Below are 26,365 nucleotides of genomic sequence, written 5' to 3' on the forward strand. Positions count from 1 at the left end.
AAGTGAGAATTCTACCACTGAACCACCAATGCTGATATGCTTTTAGTGATGTCCTATTGGGGTGTGATTGCTGCAAGGCTGTTACCCAGAGCTGGAAGAGTAGCAACACAAAACAGGATTTGCATTGGCCAGAAAACAGACACGGGTCTCCCGCGTCACAAATGGGAATTTTACCACTGAACCACCAACGCTGATATGCTCATACTGCTGTCCTAGTGGGGTGTGATTGCTGCAAGGCTGTTACCCAGAGCTGAAAGAGTAGCAACACAAAACAGAAATTGCATTGGCCGGGAATCAGACCTGGGTCTCCAGCATGCGAGGCGAGAAATCTACCACTGAACCACCAATGCTGAAATGCTTTGATTGCTGCCCTAGTGGGGTGTGACTGCTGCAAGGCTGTTACCCAGAGCTGGAAGAGTAGCAACACAAAACAGGAATTGCATGGGCAGGGAATCAGACCCGGATGTCCCGTGAGACAGGCGAGAATTTTACCAGTGAACCACCAATGCTGACCTACCTTGTTCCTTGCCTTTGTGTGAGTGCTAAACGGACATCAACCAGAGCTGGAACAGGAGCCACAAAAAAGCACTTCTGTATTAGTCAGGATTCAACTCTAGGTGTCCCGCGTGGCAAACGAGAATTCTACCACTAAACCACCAATGCTGATATGCTTATATTGCTGCCCTAGTGGGTTGTGATTGCTGCAAGGCTGTTACCCAGGGCTGGAAGAGTAGCAACACAAAACAGGATTTGCATTGGCCAGGAATCGGAGCCTGGTCTCCCACGTGGCAGGCGACAATTCTACCAGTGAACCACCAATGCTGATATGCTCATAATGCTGTCCTAGTTAGGTGTGATTGCTGCAAGGCTGTTACCCAGAGCTGAAAGAGTAGCAACACAAAACAGGAATTGCATTGGGCGGGAATCGGACACGGGTCTCCAGCGTGGCAGGTGAGAATTCCACCACTGAACCACCAACGCTAACCCAAGTTGCTCTTTGCCTTTGTGTTATGTGAGTGCTAAAAATCCGTCAACCAGAGTTGTAACAGGAGCCACACAAAACAGCAATTGCATTAGCCGGGAATGGAACCCAGGTCTCCCTCATAGCAGGAAAAAATTCGACCAGTGAACCACCAGTGCTGATATGCTAATGCTGCAGCCCTAGTGGGGTGTGATTGCTGCAAGGCTGTTACCCAGAGCTGGAAGAGTAGCAATACAAAATAGGAATTGCATTGGCCGGGAATCGGACCCGGGTCTCCTGCGTGGGAGGCAAGAATTCTACCACTGAACCACCAATGCTGATATGCTCATACTACTGTCCTAGTGGGTTGTGATTGCTGCAAGGCTGTTACCCAGAGCTGGAAGAGTAGCAACACAAAACAGGGTTTGCATTGGCCAGGAAGTGGACGAGGGTCTCCCGCGTGGCAGGCGAGAACTCAACCAGTGAACCACCAATCCTGATATGCTCATACAGCTGTCCTAGTTGGGTGTGATTGCTGCAAGGTTGTTACCCAGAGCTGGAAGAGAAGCAACACAAAAAAGGAACTGCGTTGGCCGGGAATCGGTCCCGGGTCTCCTGTGTGGGAGGCGAGAATTCTACCACTAAACCACCAATGCTGATATGCTCATACTGCTGTCCTATCGGGGTGTGATTGCTGCAAGGCTGTTACCCAGAGCTGGAAGAGTAGCAACACAAAACAGGAATTGCATTGGCCGTGAATCGGACCCGGGTCTCCCGCGTGGCAGGCGAGAATTCTACTACTGAACCACCAATGCTGATATGCTCATACTACTGTCCTAGTGGGGTGTGATTGCTGCAAGGCTGTTACCCAGAGCTGGAAGAGTAGCAATACAATATAGGGTTAGCATTGGCCAGGAAGCAGACCAGGGTCTCCCGCGTAGCAGGCGAGAATTCTACCACTGAACCACCAATGCTGATATGCTCAAACATCTGTCCTAGTGGGGTGTGATTGCTGCAAGGCTGTTACCAGGAACTGGAAGATTACACAAAAAAGGAATTGGATTGGCCAGGAATCGGCCCCGGGTCTCCCGCTTGGGAGGCGAGAATTTACCACTGAAACACCAATGCTGATTTGCTTATATTGCTGCCCTAGTGGGGTGTGACTGCTGCAAGGCTGTTAGCCAGAGCTGGAAGAGTAGCAACACAAAACAGGAATTGCATGGGCAGGAAATCAGACCCGGATTTCCCGTGAGACAGGCGAGAATTTTACCAGTGGACCACCAATGCTGACCTACCTTGTTCCTTGCCTTTGTGTGAGTGCTAAACGGACATCAACCAAAGCTGGAACAGGAGCCACAAAAAACCACTTCTTTATTAGTCAGGATTGAACTCCAGGTGTCCCGCGTGGCAAGCGAGAATTCTACCACTAATCCACCAATGCTGATATGCTTGTGTTGCTGCCCTAGTGGGGTGTGATTGCTGCAAGGCTGTTACCCAGAGCTGGAAGAGTAGCAACACAAAACAGGAATTGCATTGGCCGGAAAACGGACACGGAACTCCCACGTCACAAACGGGATTTTTACCACTGAACCACCAACGCTGATATGCTCATACTGCTGTTCTAGTGGGTTGTGATTGCTGCAAGGCTGTTACCCAGGGCTGGAAGAGTAGCAACACAAAACATGATTTGCATGGGCCAGGAATCGGAGCCTGGTCTCCCGCGTGGCAGGCGAGAATTCTACTAGTGAACCACCAATGCTGATATGCTCATAATGCTGTCCTAGTTAGGTGTGATTGCTGCAAGGCTGTTACCCAGAGCTGAAAGAGTAGCAACACAAAACAGGAATTGCATTGGGCGAGAATCGGACCCGGGTCTCCAGCATGGCAGATGAGAATTCCACCACTGAACCACCAACGCTAACCCAAGTTGTTCTTTGCCTTTGTGTTATGTGAGTGCTAAAAATCTGTCAACCAGAGTTGTAACAGGAGCCACACAAAACAGCAATTGCATTAGCCGGGAATGGAACCCAGGTCTCCCTCATAGCAGGAAAAAATTCTACCAGTGAACCACCAGTGCTTATATGCTAATGCTGCAGCCCTAGTGGGGTGTGATTGCTGCAAGGCTGTTACCCGGAGCTGGAAGATTAACTACACAAAAAAGGAATTGGATTGGCCAGGAATCGGCCCCGGGTCTCCCGCTTGGGAGGTGAGAATTCTACCACTGAACCACCAATGCTGATATGCTTATATTGCTGCCCTAGTGGGGTGTGACTGCTGCAAGGCTGTTACCCAGAGCTGGAAGAGAAGCAACACTAAACAGGATTTGCATTGGCCGGGAATCGGACCCGGGTCTCCCGCGTGGCAGGTGAGAATACTACCACTGAATCACCAATGCTGATAGGCTCATACTACTGTCCTAGTGGGGTGTGATTGCTGCAAGGCTGTTACCCAGGGCTTGAAGAGTAGCAACACAAAACAGGATTTGCATTGGCCAGGAATCGGAGCCTGGTCTCCCGCGTGGCAGGCGACAATTCTACCAGTGAACCACCAATGCTGATATGCTCATAATGCTGTCCTAGTTAGGTGTGATTGCTGCAAGGCTGTTACCCAGAGCTGAAAGATTAGCAACACAAAACAGGATTTGCATTGGGCGGGAATCAGACCCGGGTCTCCAGCGTGGCAGGTGAGAGTACCACCACTGAACCACCAACGCTAACCCAAGCTGTTCTTTGCCTTTGTGTTATGTGAGTGCTAAAAATTCGTCAACCAGAGTTGTAACAGGAGCCACACAAAACAGCAATTGCATTAGCCGGGAATGGAACCCAGGTCTCCCTCATAGCAGGAAAAAATTCGACCAGTGAACCACCAGTGCTGATATGCTAATGCTGCAGCCCTAGTGGGGTGTGATTGCTGTAAGGCTGTTACCCAGAGCTGGAAGAGTAGCAATACAAAATAGGAATTGCATTGGCCGGGAATCGGACCCGGGTCTCCTGCGTGGGAGGCAAGAATTCTACCACTGAACCACCAATGCTGATATGCTCATACTACTGTCCTAGTGGGTTGTGATTGCTGCAAGGCTGTTACCCAGAGCTGGAAGAGTAGCAACACAAAACAGGGTTTGCATTGGCCAGGAAGCGGACGAGGGTCTCCCGCGTGGCAGGCGAGAATTCAACCAGTGAACCACCAATGCTGATATGCTCATACAGCTGTCCTAGTTGGGTGTGATTGCTGCAAGGTTGTTACCCAGAGCTGGAAGAGAAGCAACACAAAAAAGAAACTGCGTTGGCCGGGAATCGGTCCCGGGTCTCCTGTGTGGGAGACGAGAATTCTACCACTAAACCACCAATGCTCATATGCTCATACTGCTGTCCTAGTGGGGTGTGATTGCTACAAGGCTGTTACCCAGAGCTGGAAGAGTAGCAACACAAAACAGGAATTGCATTGGCCGGGAATCGGACCCGGGTCTCCCGCGTGGCAGGCAAGAATTCTACCACTGAACCACCAATGCTGATGTGTTTATGTTGCTGCCCTAGTGGGGTGTGACTGCTGCAAGGCTGTTACCCAGAGCTGAAAGAGTAGCAACACAAAACAGGAGTTGCATTGGCCGGGAATCGGACCCGGGTCTCCCGCATGGCAGGCGAGAATTCTACCACTGAACCACCAATGCTGATATGCTCATACTACTGTCCTAGTGGGGTGTGATTGCTGCAAGGCTGTTACCCAGGGCTGGAAGAGTAGCAACACAAAACAGGATTTGCATTGGCCAGGTATCGGAGCCTGGTCTCCCGCGTGGCAGGCGACAATTCTACCAGTGAACCACAAATGCTGATATGCTCATAATGCTGTCCTAGTTAGGTGTGATTGCTGCAAGGCTGTTACCCAGAGCTGAAAGAGTAGCAACACAAAAGAGGAATTGCATTGGGCGGGAATCGGACCCGGGTCTCTAGCGTGGCAGGTGAGAATTCCACCACTGAACCACCAACGCTAACCCAAGTTGTTCTTTGCCTTTGTGTTATGTGAATGCTAAAAATCCGTCAACCAGAGTTGTAACAGGAGCCACACAAAACAGCAATTGCATTAGCCGGGAATGGAACCCAGGTCTCCCTCATAGCAGGAAAAAATTCGACCAGTGAACCACCAGTGCTGATATGCTAATGCTGCAGCCCTAGTGGGGTGTGATTGCTGCAAGGCTGTTACCCAGAGCTGGAAGAGTAGCAATACAAAATAGGAATTGCATTGGCTGGGAATCGGACCCGGGTCTCCTGCGTGGGAGGCAAAAATTCTACCACTGAACCACCAATGCTGATATGCTCATACTACTGTCCTAGTGGGTTGTGATTGCTGCAAGGCTGTTACCCAGAGCTGGAAGAGTAGCAACACAAAACAGGGTTTGCATTGGCCATGAAGTGGACGAGGGTCTCCCGCGTGGCAGGCGAGAATTTAACCAGTGAACCACCAATGCTGATATGCTCATACAGCTGTCCTAGTTGGGTGTGATTGCTGCAAGGTTGTTACCCAGAGCTGGAAGAGAAGCAACACAAAAAAGGAACTGCGTTGGCCGGGAATCGGTCCCGGGTCTCCTGTGTGGGAGGCGAGAATTCTACCACTAAACCACCAATGCTGATATGCTCATACTGCTGTCCTATCGGGGTGTGATTGCTGCAAGGCTGTTACCCAGAGCTGGAAGAGTAGCAACACAAAACAGGAATTGCATTGGCTGGGAATCGGACCCGGGTCTCCCGCGTGGCAGGCGAGAATTCTACAACTGAACCACCAATGCTGATATGTTAATGTTGCTGCCCTAGTGGGATGTGACTGCTGCAAGGCTGTTACCCTGAGCTGAAAGAGTAGCAACACAAAACAGGAGTTGCATTGGCCGGGAATCGGACGCAGGTCTCCCACGTGGTAGGCGAGAATTCTACCACTGAACCACCAATGCTAATATGCTCATACTACTGTCCTAGTGGGGTGTGATTGCTGCAAGGCTGTTACCCAGAGCTGGAAGAGTAGCAATACAAAACAGGGTTAGCATTGGCCAGGAAGCGTACAAGGATCTCCCGCGTAGCAGGCGAGAATTCTACCACTGAACCACCAATGCTGATATGCTCAAGCATCTGTCCTAGTGGGGTGTGATTGCTGTAAGGCTGTTACCCAGAGCTGGAAGATTAACTACACAAAAAAGGAATTGGATTGGCCAGGAATCGGCTCCGTGTCTCCCACTTCGGAGGCGAGAATTCTACCACTGAACCACCAATGCTGATATTGCTGCCCTAGTGGGGTGTGACTGCTGCAAGGCTGTTACCCAGAGCTGGAAGAGTAGCAACACTAAACAGGATTTTCATTGGCCGGGAATCGGACCCAGGTCTCCCGCGTGGCAGGCGAGAATTCTACCACTGAACCACCAATGCTGATATGCTCATGCTTCTGTCCTAGTGGGGTGTGATTGCTGCAAGGCTGTTACCCAGAGCTGGAAGAGTAGCAACACAAAACAGGGTTTGCATTGGCCAGGAACAGGACCACGGTCTCCCGCGCGGCAGGCGAGAATTCTACCAGTGAACCACCAATGCTGATATGCTCATAATGCTCTCCTAGTTGGGTGTGATTGCTGCAAGGCTGTTACCCAGAGCTGAAAGAGTAGCAACACAAAACAAGAGTTGCATTGGCCGGGAATCAGACCCAGGTCTCCCGCATGGCAGGCGAGAATTCTACCACTGAACCACCAATGCTGATATGCTTACATTGCTGCCTTAGTGGGGTGTGACTGCTGCAAGGCTGTTACCCAGAGCTGGAAGAGTAGCAACACAAAACAGGAATTGCATTGGCTGGGAATCAGACCCGGGTCTCCCGCGTGGCAGGCGAGAATACTACCACTGATCCACCAATGCTAATATACTCATACTTCTGTCCTAGTGGGGTGTGATTGCTGCAAGGCTGTTAACCAGAGCTTGAAGAGTAGCAACACAAAACAGGGTTTGCAATTGCCAGGAGCCGGACCAGGGTCTCCCGCGTTGCAGGCGAGAATTATACCAGTGAACCACTAATGCTGATATGCTCATACTGCTCTCCTAGTTGGGTGTGATTGCTGCAAGGCTCTTACCCAGAGCTGAAAGAGTAGCAACACAAAACAGGAATTGGATTGGCCAGGAATCGGCCCCGGGTCTCCCGCGTGGCAGGCGAGAATTCTACCACTGAACCACCAATGCTGATATGCTTGTATTGCTGCCCTAGTGGGGTGTGACTGCTACAAGGCTGTTACCCAGAGCTGGAAGAGTAGCAACACAAAACAGGATTTGCATTGGCCGGGAATCGGACCCAGGTCTCCCGCGTGGCAGGCGAGAATTCTACCACTGAACCACCAATGCTGATATGCTTATCTTACTGCCCTAGTGGGGTGTGACTGCTGCAAGGCTGTTACCCAGAGCTGGAAGAGTAGCAACACAAAACAGGATTTGCATTGGCCGGGAATCGGACCCGGGTCTCCCGCGTGGCAGGCGAGAATTCCACCACTGAACCAACAATGCTGATATGCTCATTCTACTGTCCTAGTGGGGTGTGATTGTGGCAAGGCTGTTACCCAGAGCTGGAAGAGTAGCAACACAAAACAGGGTTTGCATTGGCCAGGAACCGGACCAGGGTCTCCCGCATGGCAGGCAAGAATTCTACCAGTGAACCACCAATGCTGATATGCTCGTACTGCTCTCCTAGTTGGGTGTGATTGCTGCAAGGCTGTTACCCAGAGCTGAAAGAGTAGCAACACAAAACAAGAGTTGCATTGGCCAGGAATAGGACCTGGGTCTCCCGCGTGGGAGACGAGAATTCTACCACTGAACCAACAATGCTGATATGCTTATATTTCTGCCCTAGTGGGGTGTGACTGCTGCAAGGCTGTTACCCAGAGCTGGAAGAGTAGCAACACAAAACAGGATTTGCATTGGCCGGGAATCGGACCCAGGTCTCCCGTGTGGCAGGCGACAAGTCTACCAGTGAACCACCAATGCTGATATGCTCATAACGCTGTCCTAGTTGGGTGTGATTGCTGCAAGGCTGTTACCCAGAGCTGGAAGAGTAGCAGCACAAAACAGGGTTTGCATTGGCCAGGAAGCGGACCAGGGTCTCCCGCATAGCAGGCGAGAATTCTACCACTGAACCACCAATGCTGATATGCTCAAACATCTGTCCTAGTGGGGTGTGATTGCTGCAAGGCTGTTACCCGGAGCTGGAAGATTAACTACACAAAACAGGAACTGCATTGGCCGGGAATCAGACCCAGGTCTCCCGTTTGGGAGGCGAGAATTCTACCACTGAAACACCAATGCTGATATGCTTATACTGCTCTCCTAGTGGGTTTTGATTGCTGCAAGGCTGTTACCCAGAGCTGGAAGAGAAGCGAGACAAAACCAGATTTTCATTGGCCAGGAATCGGACCCGGGTCTCCCCACGTGGCAGGCGAGGATTCTACCAGTGAACCACAAATGCTGATATGTTCATACTGCTTTCCTAGTTGGGTGTGATTGCTGTAAGGCTGTTACCCAGAGCTGAAAGTGTAGCAACACAATACAGGAATTGCATTGGCCGGGAATCGGACCAGGGTCTCCAGCGTGGCAAGAGAGAATTCTACCACTGAACCACCAATGCTGACCCATGTTGTTGTTTGCCTTTGTGTTATGTGAGTGCTAAAAGGCCGTCAACAAGAGTTGTAACAGGAGCCACACAAAACAGCAACTGCATCAGCCGGGAATGGAACCCACATCTCCCTCATAGCAGGAAAGAATTCTACCAGTGAACCACCAATGCTGATATGCTAATACTGCAGCCCTAGTGGGGTGTGATTGCTGCAAGGCTGTTACCCAGAGCTGGAAGAGTAGCAACACAAAAGAGGATTTTCATTGGCTGGGAATCGGACCTGGGCCTCCCGCATGGCAGGCAAGAACTCTACCACTGAACCACCAATACTCATATACTCATACATCTGTCCTAGTGGGGTTTGATTGCTGCAAGGCTGTTACCCAGAGCTGGAAGATTAGCAACACAAAACAGGAATTGCATTGGCCAGGAATCGGACCCGCGTCTCCCGCGTGGGAGGCGAGAATTCTACCACTGAACCATCAATGCTGTTATGCTCATACTGCTGTCCTAGTGGGTTGTGATTGCTGCAAGGCTGTTACCCAGAGCTGGAAGAGTAGCAACACAAAAGAGAAACTGCATTGGCCGGGAATCAGACCCAGGTCTTCCGCGTAGTAGGCGAGAATTCTACCACTGAACCACCAATGCTGATATGCTCAAACATCTGTCCTAGTGGGGTGTGATTGCTGCAAGTCTGTTACCCGGAGCTGGAAGAGAAGCAACACAAAAAAGGAACTGCGTTGGCCGGGAATCGGACCCGGGTCTCCTGAGTGGGAGGCGAGATTTCTACCACTAATCCACCAATGCTAACATGCTCATACTACTGTCCTAGTGGGGTGTGATTGCTGCAAGGCTGTTACCCAGAGCTGGAAGAGTAGCAACACAAAACAGGATTTGCATTGGCCGGTAATCGGACCCGGGTCTCTCGCGTGGCAGGCGAGAATTCCACCATTGAACTACCAATGCTGATATGCTTATTTTGCAGCCCTAGTGGGGTGTGACTGCTGCAAGGCTGTTACCCAGAGCTGGAAGATTAGCAACACAAACAGGAATTGGATTGGCCAGGAATCTGCCCCGGGTCTCCCACTTGGTAGGCGAGAATTCAACCACTGAACCACCAATGCTGATATGCTTATATTGCTGCCCTAGTGGGGTGTGACTGCTGCAAGGCTGTTACCCAGAGCTGGAAGAGTAGCAACACAAAACAGGAGTTGAATTGGCCAGGAATCGGACCTGGGTCTCCCGCGTGGGAGGTGAGAATTCTACCACTGAACTACCAATGATGATATGCCTATATTGCTGCCCTAGTGGGGTGTGACTGCTGCAAGGCTGTTACCCAGAGCTGGAAGAGTAGCAACACAAAACAGGATTTGCATTGGCCGGGAATCGGACCCAGGTCTCCCGCGTGGCAGGCGAGAATTCTACCACTGAACCACCAATGCTTATATGCTCATACTGCTGTCCTAGTGGGGTGTGATTGCTGCAAGGCTGTTACCCAGAGCTGGAAGAGTAGCAACACAAAACAGGGTTTGCATTGGCCAGGAACAGGACCAGGGTCTGCCGCGTGGGAGGCGAGATTTCTACCACTGAACCATCAATGCTGTTATGCTCATACTGCTGTCCTAGTGGGTTGTGATTGCTGCAAGGCTGTTACCCAGAGCTGGAAGAGTAGCAACACAAAAGAGAAATTGCATTGGCCGGGAATCAGACCCAGGTCTTCCGCGTAGCAGGCGAGAACTCTACCACTGAACCACCAATGCTGATATGCTCATACTGCTGTCCTAGTGGGGTGTGATTGCTGCAAGGCTGTTACCCAGAGCTGGAAGAGTAGCAACACAAAACAGGGTTTGCATTGGCCAGGAACAGGACCAGGGTCTGCCGCGTGGGAGGCGAGATTTCTACCACTGAACCATCAATGCTGTTATGCTCATACTGCTGTCCTAGTGGGTTGTGATTGCTGCAAGTCTGTTACCTGGAGCTGGAAGAGAAGCAACACAAAAAAGGAACTGCGTTGGCCGGGAATCGGACTCGGGTCTCCTGAGTGGGAGGCGAGATTTCTACCACTAATCCACCAATGCTAACATGCTCATACTACTGTCCTAGTGGGGTGTGATTGCTGCAAGGCTGTTACCCAGAGCTGGAAGAGTAGCAACACAAAACGGGATTTGCATTGGCCGGTAATCGGACCCGGGTCTCCTGTGTGGCAGGCAAGAATTCTACCACTGAACCACCAATGCTGATATGCTCATACTACTGTCCTAGTGGGGTGTGATTGCTGCAAGGCTGTTACCCAGGGCTGGAAGAGTAGCAACACAAAACAGGATTTGCATTGGCCAGGAATCGGAGCCTGGTCTCCCGCGTGGCAGGCGACAATTCTACCAGTGAACCACAAATGCTGATATGCTCATAATGCTGTCATAGTTAGGTGTGATTGCTGCAAGGCTGTTACCCAGAGCTGAAAGAGTAGCAACACAAAACAGGAATTGCATTGGGCGGGAATCGGACCTGGGACTCCAGCGTGGCAGGTGAGAATTCCACCACTGAACCACCAACGCTAACCCAAGTTGTTCTTTGCCTTTGTGTTATGTGAGTGCTAAAAATCCGTCAACCAGAGTTGTAACAGGAGCCACACAAAACAGCAATTGCATTAGCCGGGAATGGAACCCAGGTCTCCCTCATAGCAGGAAAAAATTCGACCAGTGAACCACCAGTGCTGATATGCTAATGCTGCAGCCCTAGTGGGGTGTGATTGCTGCAAGGCTGTTACCCAGAGCTGGAAGAGTAGCAATACAAAATAGGAATTGCATTGGCCAGGAAGCGGACGAGGGTCTCCCGCGTGGCAGGCGAGAATTCTACCACTGAACCACCAATGCTGATATGCTCATACTACTGTCCTAGTGGGTTGTGATTGCTGCAAGGCTGTTACCCAGAGCTGGAAGAGTAGCAACACAAAACAGGGTTTGCATTGGCCAGGAAGCGGACTAGGGTCTCCCGCGTGGCAGGCGAGAATGCTACCACTGAACCACCAATGCTGATATGCTCATGCTACTGTCCTAGTGGGGTGTGATTGCTGCAAGGCTGTTACCCAGAGCTGGAAGAGTAGCAACACAAAACAGGGTTTGCATTGGCCAGGAACAGGACCACGGTCTCCCGCGTGGCAGGCGAGAATTCTACCAGTGAACCACCAATGCTGATATGCTCATAATGCTCTCCTAGTTGGGTGTGATTGCTGCAAGGCTGTTACCCAGAGCTGAAAGAGTAGCAACACAAAGCAAGAGTTGCATTGGCCGGGAATCAGACCCAGGTCTCCCGCATGGCAGGCGAGAATTCTACCACTGAACCACCAATGCTGATAAGCTTATATTGCTGCCTTAGTGGGGTGTGACTGCTGCAAGGCTGTTACCCAGAGCTGGAAGAGTAGCAACACAAAACAGGATTTGCATTGGCCGGGAACCAGACCCGGGTCTCCCGCGTGGCAGGCGAGAATACTACCACTGATCCACCAATGCTAATATGCTCATACTTCTGTCCTAGTGGGGTGTGATTGCTGCAAGGCTGTTAACCAGAGCTTGAAGAGTAGCAACACAAAACAGGGTTTGCAATTGCCAGGAGCCGGACCAGGGTCTCCCACGTTGCAGGCGAGAATTATACCAGTGAACCACTAAGGCTGATATGCTCGTACTGCTCTCCTAGTTGGGTGTGTTTGCTGCAAGGCTGTTACCCAGAGCTGAAAGAGTAGCAACACAAAACAGGAATTGGATTGGCCAGGAATCGGCCCCGGGTCTCCCGCGTGGCAGGCGAGAATTCTACCACTGAACCACCAATGCTGATATGCTTATATTGCTGCCCTAGTGGGGTGTGACTGCTGCAAGGCTGTTACCCAGAGCTGGAAGAGTAGCAACACAAAACAGGATTTGCATTGGCCGGGAATCGGACCCAGGTCTCCCGCGTGGCAGGCGAGAATTCTACCACTGAACCACCAATGCCGATATGCTTATATTGCTGCCCTAGTGGGGTGTGACTGCTGCAAGGCTGTTACCCAGAGCTGGAAGAGTAGCAACATAAAACAGGATTTGCATTGGCCGGGAATCGGACCCGGGTCTCCCGCGTGGCAGGCGAGAATTCTACCACTGAACCAACAATGCTGATATGCTCATTCTACTGTCCTAGTGGGGTGTGATTGTGGCAAGGCTGTTACCCAGAGCTGGAAGAGTAGCAACACAAAACAGGGTTTGCATTGGCCAGGAACAGGACCAGGGTCTGCCGCGTGGCAGGCGAGAATTCTACCAGTGAACCACCAATGCTGATATGCTTATACTGCACTCCTAGTTGGGTGTGATTGCTGCAAGGCTGTTACCCAGAGCTGAAAGAGTAGCAACACAAAACAAGAGTTGCATTGGCCGGTAATCGACCCGGGTCTCCCGCGTGGCAGGCGAGAATTCTACCACTGAACCACCATTGCTGATATAATTATTTTGCAGCCCTAGTGGGGTGTGACTGCTGCAAGGCTGTTACCCAGAGCTGGAAGAGTAGCAACACAAAACCGGATTTGCATTGGCCGGGAATCGGACCCGGGTTTCCCGTGTGGCAGGCGAGAATTCTACCACTGAACCACCAATGCTGATATGCTTATATTGCTGCCCTAGTGGGGTGTGACTGCTACCCGGAGCTGGAAGAGTAGCAGCACAAAACAGGATTTGCATTGGCCGGGAATCGGACCCAAGTATCCCGCGTGGCAGGCGAGAATTCTACCACTGAACCACCAATACTGATATGCTCATACTATTGTCCTAGTGGGGTGTGATTGCTGCAAGGCTGTTACCCAGAGCTGGAAGAGTAGCAACACAAAACAGGGTTTGCATTGGCCAGGAACCAGACCAGGGTCTCCCACGTGGCAGGTGAGAATTCTACCAGTGAACCACCAATGCTGATATGCTCATACTGCTCTCCTAGTTGGGTGTGATTGCTGCAAGGCTGTTACCCAGAGCTGAAAGAGTAGCAACACAATACAGGAGTTGCATTGGCCGGGAATCGGACCCGAGTCTACCGCGTGGCAGGCAAGAATTCTACCACTGAACCACCAATGCTGATATGCTTATATTGCTGCCCTAGTGGGGTGTGACTGCTGCAAGGCTGTTACCCAAAGCTGGCAGAGTAGCAACACAAAACAGGATTTGCATTGGCCGGGAATCAGACCCGGATCTCCCGCGTGGCAGGCAAGAATTCTACCACTGTACCACCAGTGCTGATATGCTCACACTTCTGTCCTAGTGGGGTGTGATTGCTGCAAGGCTGTTACCCAGAGCTTGAAGAGTAGCAACACAAAACAGGGTTTGCATTGGCCAGGAGCCAGGTCAGGGTCTCCTACGTGGCAAGCGAGAATTATACCAGTGAACCACTAAGGCTGATTTGCTCGTACTGCTCTCCTAGTTGGGTGTGATTGCTGCAAGGCTGTTACCCAGAGCTGAAAAAGTAGCAACACAAAACAGGAGTTGCATTGGCCAGGAATCGGACCTGGGTCTCCCGCGTGGGAGGCGAGAATTCTACCACTGAACCACCAATGCTGATATGCTTAAATTACTGCCCTAGTGGGGTGTGACTGCTGCAAGGCTGTTACCCAGAGCTGGAAGAGTAGCAACACAAAACAGGGTTTGTATTGGCCAGGAACAGGACCAGGGTCTCCCGCGTGGCAGGCGAGAGTTCTACCAGTGAACCACCAATGTTGATCGGCTCATACTGCTCTCCTAGTTGGGTGTGATTGCTGCAAGGCTGTTACCCAGAGCTGAAAGAGTAGCAACACAAAAGAAGAGTTGCATTGGTCGGGAATCGGACCCGAGTCTACCGCGTGGCAGGCAAGAATTCTACCACTGAACCACCAATGCTGATATGCTTATATTGCTGCCCTAGTGGGGTGTGACTGCTGCAATGCTGTTACCCAGAGCTGGCAGAGTAGCAACACAAAACAGGATTTGCATTGGCCGGGAATCAGACCCAGGTCTCCCACCTGGCAGGCGAGAATTCTACCACTGAACCACCAATGCTGATATGCTTATACTTCTGTCCTAGTGGGGTGTGATTGCTGCAAGGCTGTTACCCAGAGCTTGAAGAGTAGCAACACAAAACAGGGTTAGCATTGGCCAGGAGCCAGACCAGGGTCTCCCGCATGGCAGGCGAGAATTCTACCACTAAACCACCAATGGTGATATGCTCACACTGCTCTCCTAGTGGGGTGTGATTGCTGCAAGGCTGTTACCCAGAGCTGGAAGAGTAGTAACACAAAACAGGAATTGCATTGGCCGGGAATCGGACCAGGGTCTCCCGCGTGGCAGGTGAGAATTCTACCAAATGCCACCCAGTCATCTAAGCGCTTCCATGTACCAAAAGTTAGCACGCTGCCCCATGTGAGGCTCGAACTCACGACCTTCAGATTAAGAGACTGGCACCTATGGAAAAAAAAAAAACAATGGACGAAGGCTTTAATGCAAGTGAACCGAAAGGGGATCAAAAGAACTGTCTTGTAATGCCATGTAGTGGAATGTTCTGGGATGCCATTGATTTTTAAGGCAATGGGTTTCGCAGGACTTTTCGTCAAATCCTCGCACAACGTTAATTCATGACATTTGACAGATCCACGCCGAACGTCAAGCGACAACGTGATAGGAATGGAGGCATCTCACCATCATTGCTTCAGACTCAGGAAATGTTCTTGGAACTTCACGCCGCCAGGCCTCCAGAGGAGCTGTAGCGTTTTTTGCTTTGGGGAAGCATGTTCCACACGGAAGGGGATAAAAAATGCCACCCAGTCATCTAAGCGCTTCCATGTGCCAAAAGTTAGCACGCTGCCCCATGTGAGGTTCGAACTCACGACCTTCAGATTATGAGACTGACGCGCTGCCTACTGCGTCAATGAGGCAGACTGCTGGATCTGGGCAAACTGTGAAACACCAGCTTCCATGTCACGGTGCTGCGGTCTGTCTTCTAGGAGACAGCTCAGACCAGCCAAGCATGTCAGGATGGCAGAGCGGTCAAAAGCGCTGTGTTCAAGCTGGGGAACAATCGTCCAACAAAGAAGGGCAAGAAGGGAAGAAAGGTGGGAAGAAAGAAAGGGAAGAAGAGGGGGAAAAATGAAGAAAAGAAAGGGTGAGTTCTTAGCTTCCCGGACACGCCTTCCCTGCACCTGCTTTACGTCACACATAGTGATACTGTTCTGTGTTAAAACAACGCAATTTGAGTTACATTGATTTCTATTGCATGTGCTCACCAAGACCGGGGTTCGAATCCAGCTAAAGACGCTTTATTATTATTATTACTCAATAAACTAACTGTTTGAATGTGTAATGCTCCAAGGTAAATAAAATATGCCTAAGCACTTTATTCTTGTGTTTTTTGACATTCTTTCATGAAAAATTAAGCATACCAACTTGAATGTGGAATTATTTAGTAGTTGTTGTAGCATTATGCTTATGGTTATTATTGTTCTGTATTTTAATGTACAAATGATCTATAGAAATGTCATAGATTATATAGTGAACACACACACACACACACATATATACATGTGTGTGTGTGTGTGTGTGTGTGAGTGTGTGTGTGTGTGTGTGTGTGTGTGTGTGTGTGTGTGTGTGTGTGTGTGTGTGTGTAGTGTGCATAGTGTATTTGGAATTAAAAGTCAAGTAGTCAGTTATTTATATATGCATTATTTATCTAACAATTGTCAACAGAACAGTAATGAATATAGAGTAAAAAATGTAAAAATAATAAATTAGTTATTAATAATACAGTATTAACAATATAAATAAACAATGTTAATAAAATGTTAAATACAAACAGAAACCGACACAAAGTGGACTTAAAAGTCAAGGACATTTATTAATCCAATATTTATTTAACAATGGTAAACAAAACAGTAATGAACATGGAATAAAAAATCTTAAAAATTAAATGTTAAATATAAACAGAATAAATACAAAATTAACAAATTAAATAAAATGTTAAATAAATTTAGAAACCAAAACAATAAGTGAAATAGAATAAATTTAACTTTTATGGTTGAAACCTGTATACACTTTATACATACAGACACATATAAATAATAAATAAGTTAAATAAAATGTCAACAAAATAAATGAACTATTTAAATAAAAAGTGCAATAAAACAGAATCAAACAAGGTAATTAAAGAACTATTATGGTTATAAACTGTATAAACTATAGACATACACATAAATAAAAAACAGTTAAATAAAATGTTAACAAAATAAATAATTTTTATAAAATGTGAAATAAAATAGAAACCAACAAGTGAAATAGTATAAATTGAAGAACTATTATGGTTGTAAACTTTATACACTCTGTACACACACACACATATAAATAATAAATTAAATAAAATGAATACAAAATAAATACACTATTTAAATAAAATGCGCAATAAAATAGAAACCAACAAGAAGTGAAATAGAATAAAATGTAGAACTATTATGGTTATAAACTATATAAATACACACATATAAATAATAAATAAGTTAAATAAAATGGTAACAAAATAAATTATTAAAAAGTAAAATGTGCAAAAAAACAAGTGAAATAGAATAAATTGAATTATTATGGTTATAAACTGTAAACACTACACACACACACACACACACACACACACACACACACACACACACATATATAAATAATAAATTAAATAAAATGTTAACAAAATAAATACACTATTTAAATAAAATGCGCAATAAAATAGAAACCAACAACAAGTGAAATAGAATAAACTGTAGAACTATTATGGTTATAAACTATATAAATACACACACATATATAAATAATAAATAAGTTAAATAAAATGTTAACAAAATAAATTATTAAAAAGTAAAATGTGCAAAAAAACAAGTGAAATAGAATAAATTGAATTATTATGGTTATAAACTGTAAACACTATACACACACACACACACACAAATAAATAATTTAAAAGTTAAATAAAATGTCAACAAAATAAATACACTATTTAAAGAAAATGTGAAATAAAAATATAAACTAACAGCAAGTGAAATTGAATAAACTGAAGAACTATTACACTATATACATACACAAACAAACAAACACATTATTTTGGGTTGGTCCTTTTCATTTCCTCTAGCCACTATTCTTTAGTCAAAGTTTCAGTCTGTGGGCAGTACACCCTGCCCCTGAGTTGGCTATGGCCTGTGGCATTTGTTTTGAACTGCCCACACTTTTTACAAGTGTTCGCTTGAACAGTTCTCCGGTACGGTCTTTTGGGAATGGCTCCAGATATGGACGGTGATGCAGCAGGCTGTGAGCTGGTACTGGACATTGTTGGCTGAAGTGGTGGCTGTCTGAGTGGTATCCCCTGCACCATTGGGATACCCTGGGCCATCTGCACTCCTTGCATCATCGGGATACCCTGGGCCATAGGGATTCCCTGGACCATTGGCACAGCCTGGAACATTGGTACACCCTGAAACATCGGCATACCCTGGTACCCTGGTGTAGCTGGGATGTATATGTTGGGTACCATCTGCAGCGATGCTCCAGGTGCTGGTGGTGTAAATATGACCTGGGTCTGTACTGGTGCCTTGGGTCTGAGTGGGGGTCGTCCAACAGATGTCTGCCTCTGCCTTGCCTGACCTGCTGTGCTCTCTGGCAACACATACTGGTGCTGCTCTCCTGGTTGGTCTGGCTCTGTCCGAAGACTTTTGGCAACTGGGAGAGGTTCCTGGGCTTCTGGGAGGGGTTGAGGCAACTGAATACCCTGAAGCAGCACAGACAGCTCCTGCTTCTTCTGTCTGTTAGGGTTAGACCACTGAATCAGGGTATTCTGGTTTACCTCAACCAGCTGCATGGATGTACCTCCCATTACCAAGCTGTTGCCCAGAGTTGCCTAATCCTGCGGTAGTCTTGCAGGATCAGAGACCATCTTGAAAGGGTTCCCTTGCCTTTTCGCTTGGGACTAGGGTGGATGGTACAAAGCCTAATAAAGATGGTCTCCACAAGACGGCAACAGTCAGGCCACTGAGCAGGAGCACTGCTTGCACCCAGCACACATCTGGTAGTGCTCTCCACGCCAGGGGTGTGAGTGGGCTTCTTGGGTGTTTTAAATCGCCCACTCAGCAGTCGCTTCTGGTGTCGAGCTGCATACACCACCCGCTTCTTGTCTTGGTCATGCAAGCTTTGCCAAAGACCAATGATCTCGTTGGCCTCCTGGTTGGTGAGGCTGAGGCTTTTGTGGGTCCGAAGCTCAACCAGATATTCAGCCAGCCTGCCCACATGCTGGAAGCCCGGAATATTTTGGTAGTCAACAGCCTAATGAAAGCACAACAAAATAAAATAGCATATTAAATTTTTCAATGCATAATTCCATAATTGTTTCTGTTATCATGTTGAAGCTGCACTACGGAAATAAACCTGATGCGTGTTTGACTTTACACTTTATTTTAAAATTATTCTAGATCACTGTAAAGACAGAAATTAGTGGGACTTACAGTCTCTTCATCACCATCATCATCGTCGTCATCATCATTGTCTTCGTCATCATCTTCCGTAGCCTCTTCTGGCTCTAAGGGCACAGGTGAAATTGGTTCTTCAGGCTGCGCAGGTGGGTCAGGGACCAGTGCAGGGCATGTGGAGACTGGCAAAGAAGCGACACTGCTGGTGACTGCAGTGGAGGAACCCGATCTCAATGTGGAGGAGGATGGTGACAGAGCAGCCTCCGGATCAGCAATAGTGTGATCCTCACTGATGTCACAGAAGCCCTCATCTTCTTCTCGCTCATCCACATTGAGATCCTCAATGAGCTCAGCAGTCTGCTCACAGTCTGGGTTCATGTTCTGCAGTGCCTGACCAGTCTGCTGGAACAGATACTGCACTCCAATGAGCTCACCTGAAAAAAATAAATGAAACATAAATAAACAAATTTTAAGAGCCATGTTTGATTGGGTGTTGAAGTAGCAAGTAGTTTTAAAAGCTCAATGTCAAGGAAGAAACAAACAAAAACATACATTTTAATCAGAGATCCAAAACATAATAAATATTCTGGACAAAACATCTAATGAAATGCAATGGAAATACAACGAAGACAGAGAAATGTACAAATAAATTTCCCTCAAAGCTTGTAGCATTATGTTTGATAATGACATGTAATAATAATGTAATGATAACTTTGTATCTTGCTTTACTTCAGTAAATAGTCATGAAACAATACATTTGTTCTTACAAATATTTAAAGACAAGCAAAGATTTCACAGCACAAAGCTCATGAACATTGACCTACTGTATCAAACTGGATTCAGTAGATGGAGAGAACACAGAAATTGCAGGTTTATTAACAATAGCAAAATCTCTTACCAGTGTAACGTGCAGGCGGACAAAAGTTGGGCACCACTTTTCTCCCAAACAGCTTTTCAAAGTTGCAGTTTACACAGTGAACAAGTTCTCTTGTGTAGCTGCGTAAAGCTGATGGTTCAGATGCCAAGGAAGCAGCCTCCCGGTCCTGGTTCCACCTGTTTAGTCCCTCCAGCAAATAAATCTGAAAGTTCAGACTATTTGTGCTGTACCCTGTAAATATTAAAAACAATGTTTAGGACTTAATTAAAAAACAAACACACAAAGACATTTAATGCGTTTTTACAAAATGTTTGTGCAGAATCATACCTGGGATGAAATGATTGAGGTGTAAATGAAAGGACTCGAGAAACGTGGAGCCCCTGGCACATCTGTAGATCCGTAGCAGAACACCTCCCTTGGTTATGCTCCCCGTTTCAGTATAGAGCACGACACCAGGGGGGTCCTGAATGCATTTTATATGCTTTTTTTGGACACTCCAGATGTGCCCCATCCTTTCCTTGTCTAAAAGAGGAACGCCCAGCGAGTCATTGCCCTTGTTGCTCATGAGCTCAGTAAGAAGCTGTTCAAGTAGAAGGATGGTAGTCTCCTCCCCACGGGTCCTCCTCCGGCAATGGAGAGCCAGCTCCTCCCTGGTGAGATGCTTGTTGACATCAGCATCTGTCAACGCAGGCCAACCTTGGGACATCAACAGTGCTCGCTTTGCTTGGCATAGCAAAGAAACATCAGCCGCATCCCATTCAAAAATGCACGCAGAGATCCGTGACATGAAGATGGGATACAGTTGATGAGCATCAGTTGTACATCCCACGGCAATCCTGCGCATAAAGTGCCAGATGTCCAATTTCACAGTCAACTCCGGCCATCCTCTAAACCTGGCTTTGAGTTTGGTCTCACCCACATCAGTGCAGCACCCACAGTCCACATACAAAACAGCAGGTGGATCCACACCAGCCTCCTGGTATCTTCTGACCAGCCCATCCACCATCCTGTCCAGTCCTGCTCCTTCCTGGGCAGTGAGCACACTTATCAGCACCTGACCAAACTCATTGCCAACAGAGGTGAGCCAGAGTCCTGTTCCTCTTGCTGTCCCGGCCAGCTTTTTTGTGATCTAGATTAGACAGGAGAAGAACCATGGTGTATCGTCAGATCAAGCAGACTACACAAAGGGTTTTTACCAATGCTGGAATATAATAAAAAAATTATAAATTGATGAATATCCACTAACCTTTTTAGTTGAATCCATCTTCAAGATGGACCAATGGGTTGATGTTATCCTGGCATGCATTTCATTCAACCTTGTCAAGATGTCCTGGCTGTAGACAGTGAGGAGCCACTTGCAGCTTGGCACAACTGTAGGTGCTGGGGGCTCCTGGAAGGTAATCAGCAACACCCCAGGTCCACTGAGGAAATCCACACACTGAGTGGTGTAGCGGGCCAGACGCTGGTGCCACTCTTCACTGTGGTTTTCCTTCAGTTGCTTGATGACCCTAGTGAGGCTGTTGCCTAGTCCACGCTCACGCAGTAGGCGAATGACTCTTATATCACAGGCATACCTTAGGAACAGAAGAATATTAATATAAACATACATAAATATAATTTGTAAAGTATTTTCATATATGTGTGATGATAGGTTAACAACTGCACGAGGAATAAAGGTGTTCAATTACTCACTTCTGTGTGAGAATGACCCGAAACTCTGAGCGATGGTCAAGATCCAGCTGCTGCAAGACAGTCTGACTCCAGGACACATGCGAGGCTTTGCACTTGGTACAGATGAGGGTTTCTGTAACCATGTTGTACATCCTGTCGATGTCCAGAACCTGCCGTGCCCTTTTGTGCAGACCTCCACCTGTCAGCTGATGCTGTCCACATGCAGGATTAGGGCAAAGGACTTTGACCCTCCACAGCTTGTATGGCATCCACAGCAAAAGTGAATGACAGAAAAATCTGTCTGGAGCTGGAGCCTGATTGTATGTAAGTGCAGGCTGTGGAGGGTAATACCAGAGCTGGAGGTTGTCTCGAAGCTCTGGCTTTCCTTTGGACCCCATTTTAAAAAGCCTGCTGGCAATCCACTTGTGGTCCTCTGGTGGCAAGGTTTCAGCCCAAAGGCGCGGAAGTGGAACAGCTGATGGAGCTTGCAACAATGACCCAGAAGGTGCAGTCTGTGAAGGAAAATAGATAAAACCTTTAGTCTGGTAATGTAAATGCACCTTACATATTTGAGTGAGTACCCTCACATGATATCATGATTATAATCTAAATACCTTTGATTTTAAGTGATTGTTTTTAAATACCTTATTATGTTTTTCAATTCCAAAAATCATTAATAGAATTTCACCAATAAACATTTTCTTTAAAGAAGCAAAAGTATTTTCCAATACAGTTATTTCTCTTTTTCCTTTCTACTTCTTTTCCATCCATTTTCTTTTCTTTTACTACTGTGAACATAAAATATCAACAACAGAAGGCGTAATTTTTGTGATTCTTTGCTTTATTTTTTCCTCTTTATTTTGTTAGCATTTATACATATATCAAGCTTAGTTAATTAACATCAAGTCAATTTAATTGGCTGGTCTTAAAACCACTTTGTGTGAATTCAGCTGGGGCAGCAAATATGCAAACCAAATTACCTTTTTTTGGACAGAAAATATGAAATTACTTACCGAGACAATGCCGGACGGCTCTGTGGAACTGGTCACTGCCGCAGTGGATGTGAGGACGGGGGCAGAAACTTGAAGGTCCTGTGTCTGTACAAACAAGCAGTATAACAAAGTGCATTTTGTAAATATAAATCTATAAGTAACATTAACTAATCAGAACTTTTTGCAACCATTACTTTATTTGAACATTAATGTATAAAATACATTGGAAATGAACAATTGCTGCTAAACTGTAAAATTTTGTCACAGCGCTTCTATGCAGAACAAAAAGTTTAAAGAATGGTGCTTATTTTTAATATATATGTTTTTATGCACTAAAAGAATACTACAGAGATGTTTTATTGAGATTTAAGGTGACTGTACTTAATAAAAATACGAATTTACGTAAAACAAATGCTTATACCAAATTCTCTCAGAAAGCTATGTGGATTATGACAATACTTACAGCCGTGCTTGGTGTAGAAGCACTACACACTGCTGAACTGGGCTGGACATCAGCCTGTGATGGTCTTCTAGCCACACTAAGATTTGGCTTTGCTGCAGCAATGTGGGATCCGGAAAATCTTGGTTTGGTGAACTCAAAAAGGGCAAGACAAAAAGCATTTCATTAAAAACACTTGTGTTCACAATGGCAAAATGTACACTACTGTTCAAAGGTTTGCGATCTGCTGAATGTATTTTTTAATGTTTTAATTATGTTTATCAAGGCTACATTTATTTGATCAAATATTTAGTAAAAACTGGAATAATGTGAAATAATAATATAGGCAAATTAAATAAATAAAGAATAATTTATTCAAACAATTCAAATCAAATAAAATCTACTTATTTTATGAGCAAATCAAACACAATAGAATTCTTGCAAAATATGAGTAATATTAAGCTTTTATATTTTAACAATAATAATTTTTTGAACATTAGTGTATATCACATTACATTTCAAGCAATTAGAAACTATCTTTCTATATGTCAGTTGTACAATCAGTTTGATTTCTCTACAGTGTTTTGAGTTCAAGCTGTTTTTTACTACCACCCTCTGCTACTTTTACAGGTAGAAATAAGATATAAGTTAGAATAGATTTAATTAGACAACTGGTTCATTGCAAATAAATGTGACACATTAGGCTTTGATTAAAATGATAGTTTTCTGGATCAAGGAGCAATATGCAAACAAATATTTTTTTACTACCAAAGGAATAAAGTATTGCACTATGTTATATACAGTATTATTGTACTATTATTACATCATGCATTTCAACAAAAACATACATTGTATATTACAACATCACACTATGTGTTATATACAGTTGAAGTCTGATTTATTAGCCCGCTTTTTAATTTTTTTCCACCAATTTCTGTTTAATGGAGAGAAGATTTGTTCAGCACATTTTTTTAAACATCAAAGTTTTAATAACTCATTCCTAAGAACTGTTTTATTTTATCTTTGCCCTGATGACAGTAAATAATATTTGACTAGATATTCTTCAAGACACTTTTATACCACTTAAAGTGACATTTGAAGGTTTAACTAGGTAAATTAGGTTAAATAGGCAGGTTAGGGTAATTAGGCAAGTTATTGTATAACGATGGTTTGTTTTGTAGACTATGCCAAAAAAAAAAGCTTAAAGAGGCTCAAATATTGACCTTGAAAAATGTATTCGAAATAAAACAAATAAGACTTTCTCCCAGAAGAAAAAATATTATCATACCTGTGGTAGCAAAAAAAAAAAATATATATATATTTTTAAATAAGTACTTTTTCAAGATAATACCTCAGACTCGTTGTTTAGAAAAAGTACAAATTTTAGCTTACACTTAAAATCAAAACAAAGTATTTACTATTAGTGTTTATTATGTATCATTATCTGAAGACAAGAGGTTAAAATGTAGCTTTAAAAACTGTGACCCTGACCATGACCTGACCATGTAATTTAATCCAATCACAGAAACTCAAACCGACCAATCAGCAAGTGTCTGCTACCCCCCCGCTGTACAAGAGGTGTGAAAAGAAGCAGGTCTCTAGCAACACCTCAACTTTTTTATTGCTTTTTGTTCTTTTCTCTCCTATGTTTGAACTTTGAACTGAACTTTGAACACCTTGAACACTTGAAACACTGAAATTGTCATTTCTTTTGATTTTTAAAAAAATGTACCATTGACAATTGCGGTGAAATCTTTGATGCCACTGATGGAGTAGACGGGGGCTGGGGCTGGGCCTCAAGTTGTCTCGTCTCCATCACCTCCTGAGCAGGTACAGTAGGGGCAGGTTGTTGCACCGTTTGTGCTGGAGCAGCAGAAGCAGTACTCTGCTGAAAATAAATCACAAAAATACATATAATCATGAAAAAGGAAAGGCATTCTAGTAAATAAAAATAAACACATATTGACTCAAAAATGTACCTTTTGAGTGTGAAAACCACATGTGCATTTCAGCACACCTCCAAGCAAAGTCCTCTGCCCACGAGATTGCAATGGGCATTTCTCAATCTGAAAAAATCATGAAAGATATATTAAATAATTTTACACAATACAAAAAACTTTTATAACTAAATAAGAATTTTTACTCAATGACTCCCTTAATAAAGCACACAATAGCTCTGTAAATTAATTTACCACTGTTTCTAGAATGTGTTTAATATTTGTCTAATATGTAATCGTACAGTTTGTATCTCCAAAAACGAAAAGAAGAATAAAAGGAACTGGACAGGAACATTTCAGGCCTTAAAACCACATGCTGTATACTGTACTCATAATCCCTTCCCCCACCTTTTCAGATCTCTCTCATAAACGGTCAAACTTACTAAATTATTCGATGTAAATCTCAAAATACATGCAATTTAAAACACTTTAATATTTAAAAACAAGTATGACATGTTTTACACAGATACTGTACTGAATGTACTGAAGCCTAACAAGTTAACGTTACTCTGTTAAGCAAATTTCAACAAACTTTATATCATGTAAACGAAATACAAACCCTTTGATAAATCTCATGCCACTTTTTTTGTCGAGGAGCTGGCCTGTTTCCCTCATTTGATGGCCAAACTCCTGTGCTGGCAAACTTTTTCAAACGTGAAATCCAGTCAGCGTCTGACATGGCTTTATGAGATTTTCCAGACATTTTTCTCCTATAAATTAAACGGTTTTAAATTTAAAGTATCCAAATTTGAAATACAACACACTAAAACATTAATTCGTGCAATTGTGTAGTTTTTCCTTCCTTTTTTAAGAAATCACTATCGGAAAAAATCCTTTACTGTAAGCAAAACGATGCTGTGCTCTGTCGAATGATGCTGTTCGTTGAATATCACTGATGGTCAATGAACTTTTTTGACCTCTGACCCGCCTCCAGAGGACCGCGTCATTCCTTCGTGTACCTTCGGCTCAGTTCGGAAAATTGATTGACATCTGACTGACCTGTTTGACTGCACACCTAGCGGTGATTCTTGGAACAGTTCCTCCCCCGCGGCTTCAACATTGTCTCGACTCTGATTGGTCAAATGTTGAAAATGTTGAGAATTCCGGTCCGCGATTGGCTGCAAATGTTGAAGCGCTGCAACGTGATTGGCTACAATGTTGGAGCGAATCGCTCCGATTGGCTCTCATCTTCAACATTTGTGAAATATTGTCAGACTATCCTTTGGCAGCTGGCGTTCAGGGGTCTAAGGCGCTGGATTTAGGCTCCAGTCTCTTCGGGGGCGTGGGTTCGAATCCCACCGCTGCCAGATGTGATTTTAAACACGGACAAACTGCTT

At 45.6% G+C, this 26,365-nt stretch overlaps 3 protein-coding genes and 11 non-coding genes across 14 annotated transcripts in view; all 14 read right to left on the bottom strand.

The window, feature by feature from the left end:
* Positions 1-26,365, bottom strand: part of LOC108183924 (uncharacterized) — a 667,181-nt gene that overhangs the window by 525,065 nt on the left and 115,751 nt on the right. The window lies entirely within an intron of this gene.
* Positions 1-26,365, bottom strand: part of LOC101887036 (uncharacterized) — a 491,406-nt gene that overhangs the window by 42,803 nt on the left and 422,238 nt on the right. The gene's annotated exons all lie outside the window — the stretch shown is intronic.
* trnag-ccc (transfer RNA glycine (anticodon CCC)) lies at positions 1,229-1,299 on the bottom strand. The gene has a single exon. It is a non-coding gene; the product is annotated as a tRNA-Gly (tRNA).
* trnag-ccc (transfer RNA glycine (anticodon CCC)) lies at positions 3,922-3,992 on the bottom strand. Its single transcript has one exon. It is a non-coding gene; the product is annotated as a tRNA-Gly (tRNA).
* Positions 4,399-4,469, bottom strand: trnag-gcc (transfer RNA glycine (anticodon GCC)). Its single transcript has one exon. It is a non-coding gene; the product is annotated as a tRNA-Gly (tRNA).
* On the bottom strand, positions 4,558-4,628 carry trnag-gcc (transfer RNA glycine (anticodon GCC)). The gene has a single exon. It is a non-coding gene; the product is annotated as a tRNA-Gly (tRNA).
* On the bottom strand, positions 5,194-5,264 carry trnag-ccc (transfer RNA glycine (anticodon CCC)). The gene has a single exon. It is a non-coding gene; the product is annotated as a tRNA-Gly (tRNA).
* Positions 7,253-7,323, bottom strand: trnag-gcc (transfer RNA glycine (anticodon GCC)). The gene has a single exon. It is a non-coding gene; the product is annotated as a tRNA-Gly (tRNA).
* Positions 9,162-9,232, bottom strand: trnas-acu (transfer RNA serine (anticodon ACU)). Its single transcript has one exon. It is a non-coding gene; the product is annotated as a tRNA-Ser (tRNA).
* trnag-gcc (transfer RNA glycine (anticodon GCC)) lies at positions 9,956-10,026 on the bottom strand. The gene has a single exon. It is a non-coding gene; the product is annotated as a tRNA-Gly (tRNA).
* On the bottom strand, positions 12,500-12,570 carry trnag-gcc (transfer RNA glycine (anticodon GCC)). The gene has a single exon. It is a non-coding gene; the product is annotated as a tRNA-Gly (tRNA).
* On the bottom strand, positions 14,078-14,148 carry trnag-ccc (transfer RNA glycine (anticodon CCC)). Its single transcript has one exon. It is a non-coding gene; the product is annotated as a tRNA-Gly (tRNA).
* On the bottom strand, positions 15,425-15,497 carry trnam-cau (transfer RNA methionine (anticodon CAU)). The gene has a single exon. It is a non-coding gene; the product is annotated as a tRNA-Met (tRNA).
* LOC108179149 (uncharacterized) lies at positions 17,700-25,759 on the bottom strand. The gene is made up of 11 exons (XM_017355148.4): positions 25,588-25,759; positions 25,011-25,097; positions 24,764-24,919; positions 23,056-23,187; positions 22,614-22,697; positions 21,622-22,112; positions 21,176-21,503; positions 20,257-21,058; positions 19,951-20,160; positions 19,089-19,486; positions 17,700-18,909 (listed from the first exon to the last, which is right to left on the bottom strand). The coding sequence occupies exons 1-11, from the start codon at positions 25,729-25,731 to the stop codon at positions 18,463-18,465; spliced, it is 3,279 nt and encodes a 1,092-aa protein (XP_017210637.3). The 5' UTR covers positions 25,732-25,759; the 3' UTR covers positions 17,700-18,462.

Source organism: Danio rerio, chromosome 4 (assembly GCF_049306965.1).
Source record: "Danio rerio strain Tuebingen ecotype United States chromosome 4, GRCz12tu, whole genome shotgun sequence".
NCBI lineage: Eukaryota > Metazoa > Chordata > Actinopteri > Cypriniformes > Danionidae > Danio > Danio rerio.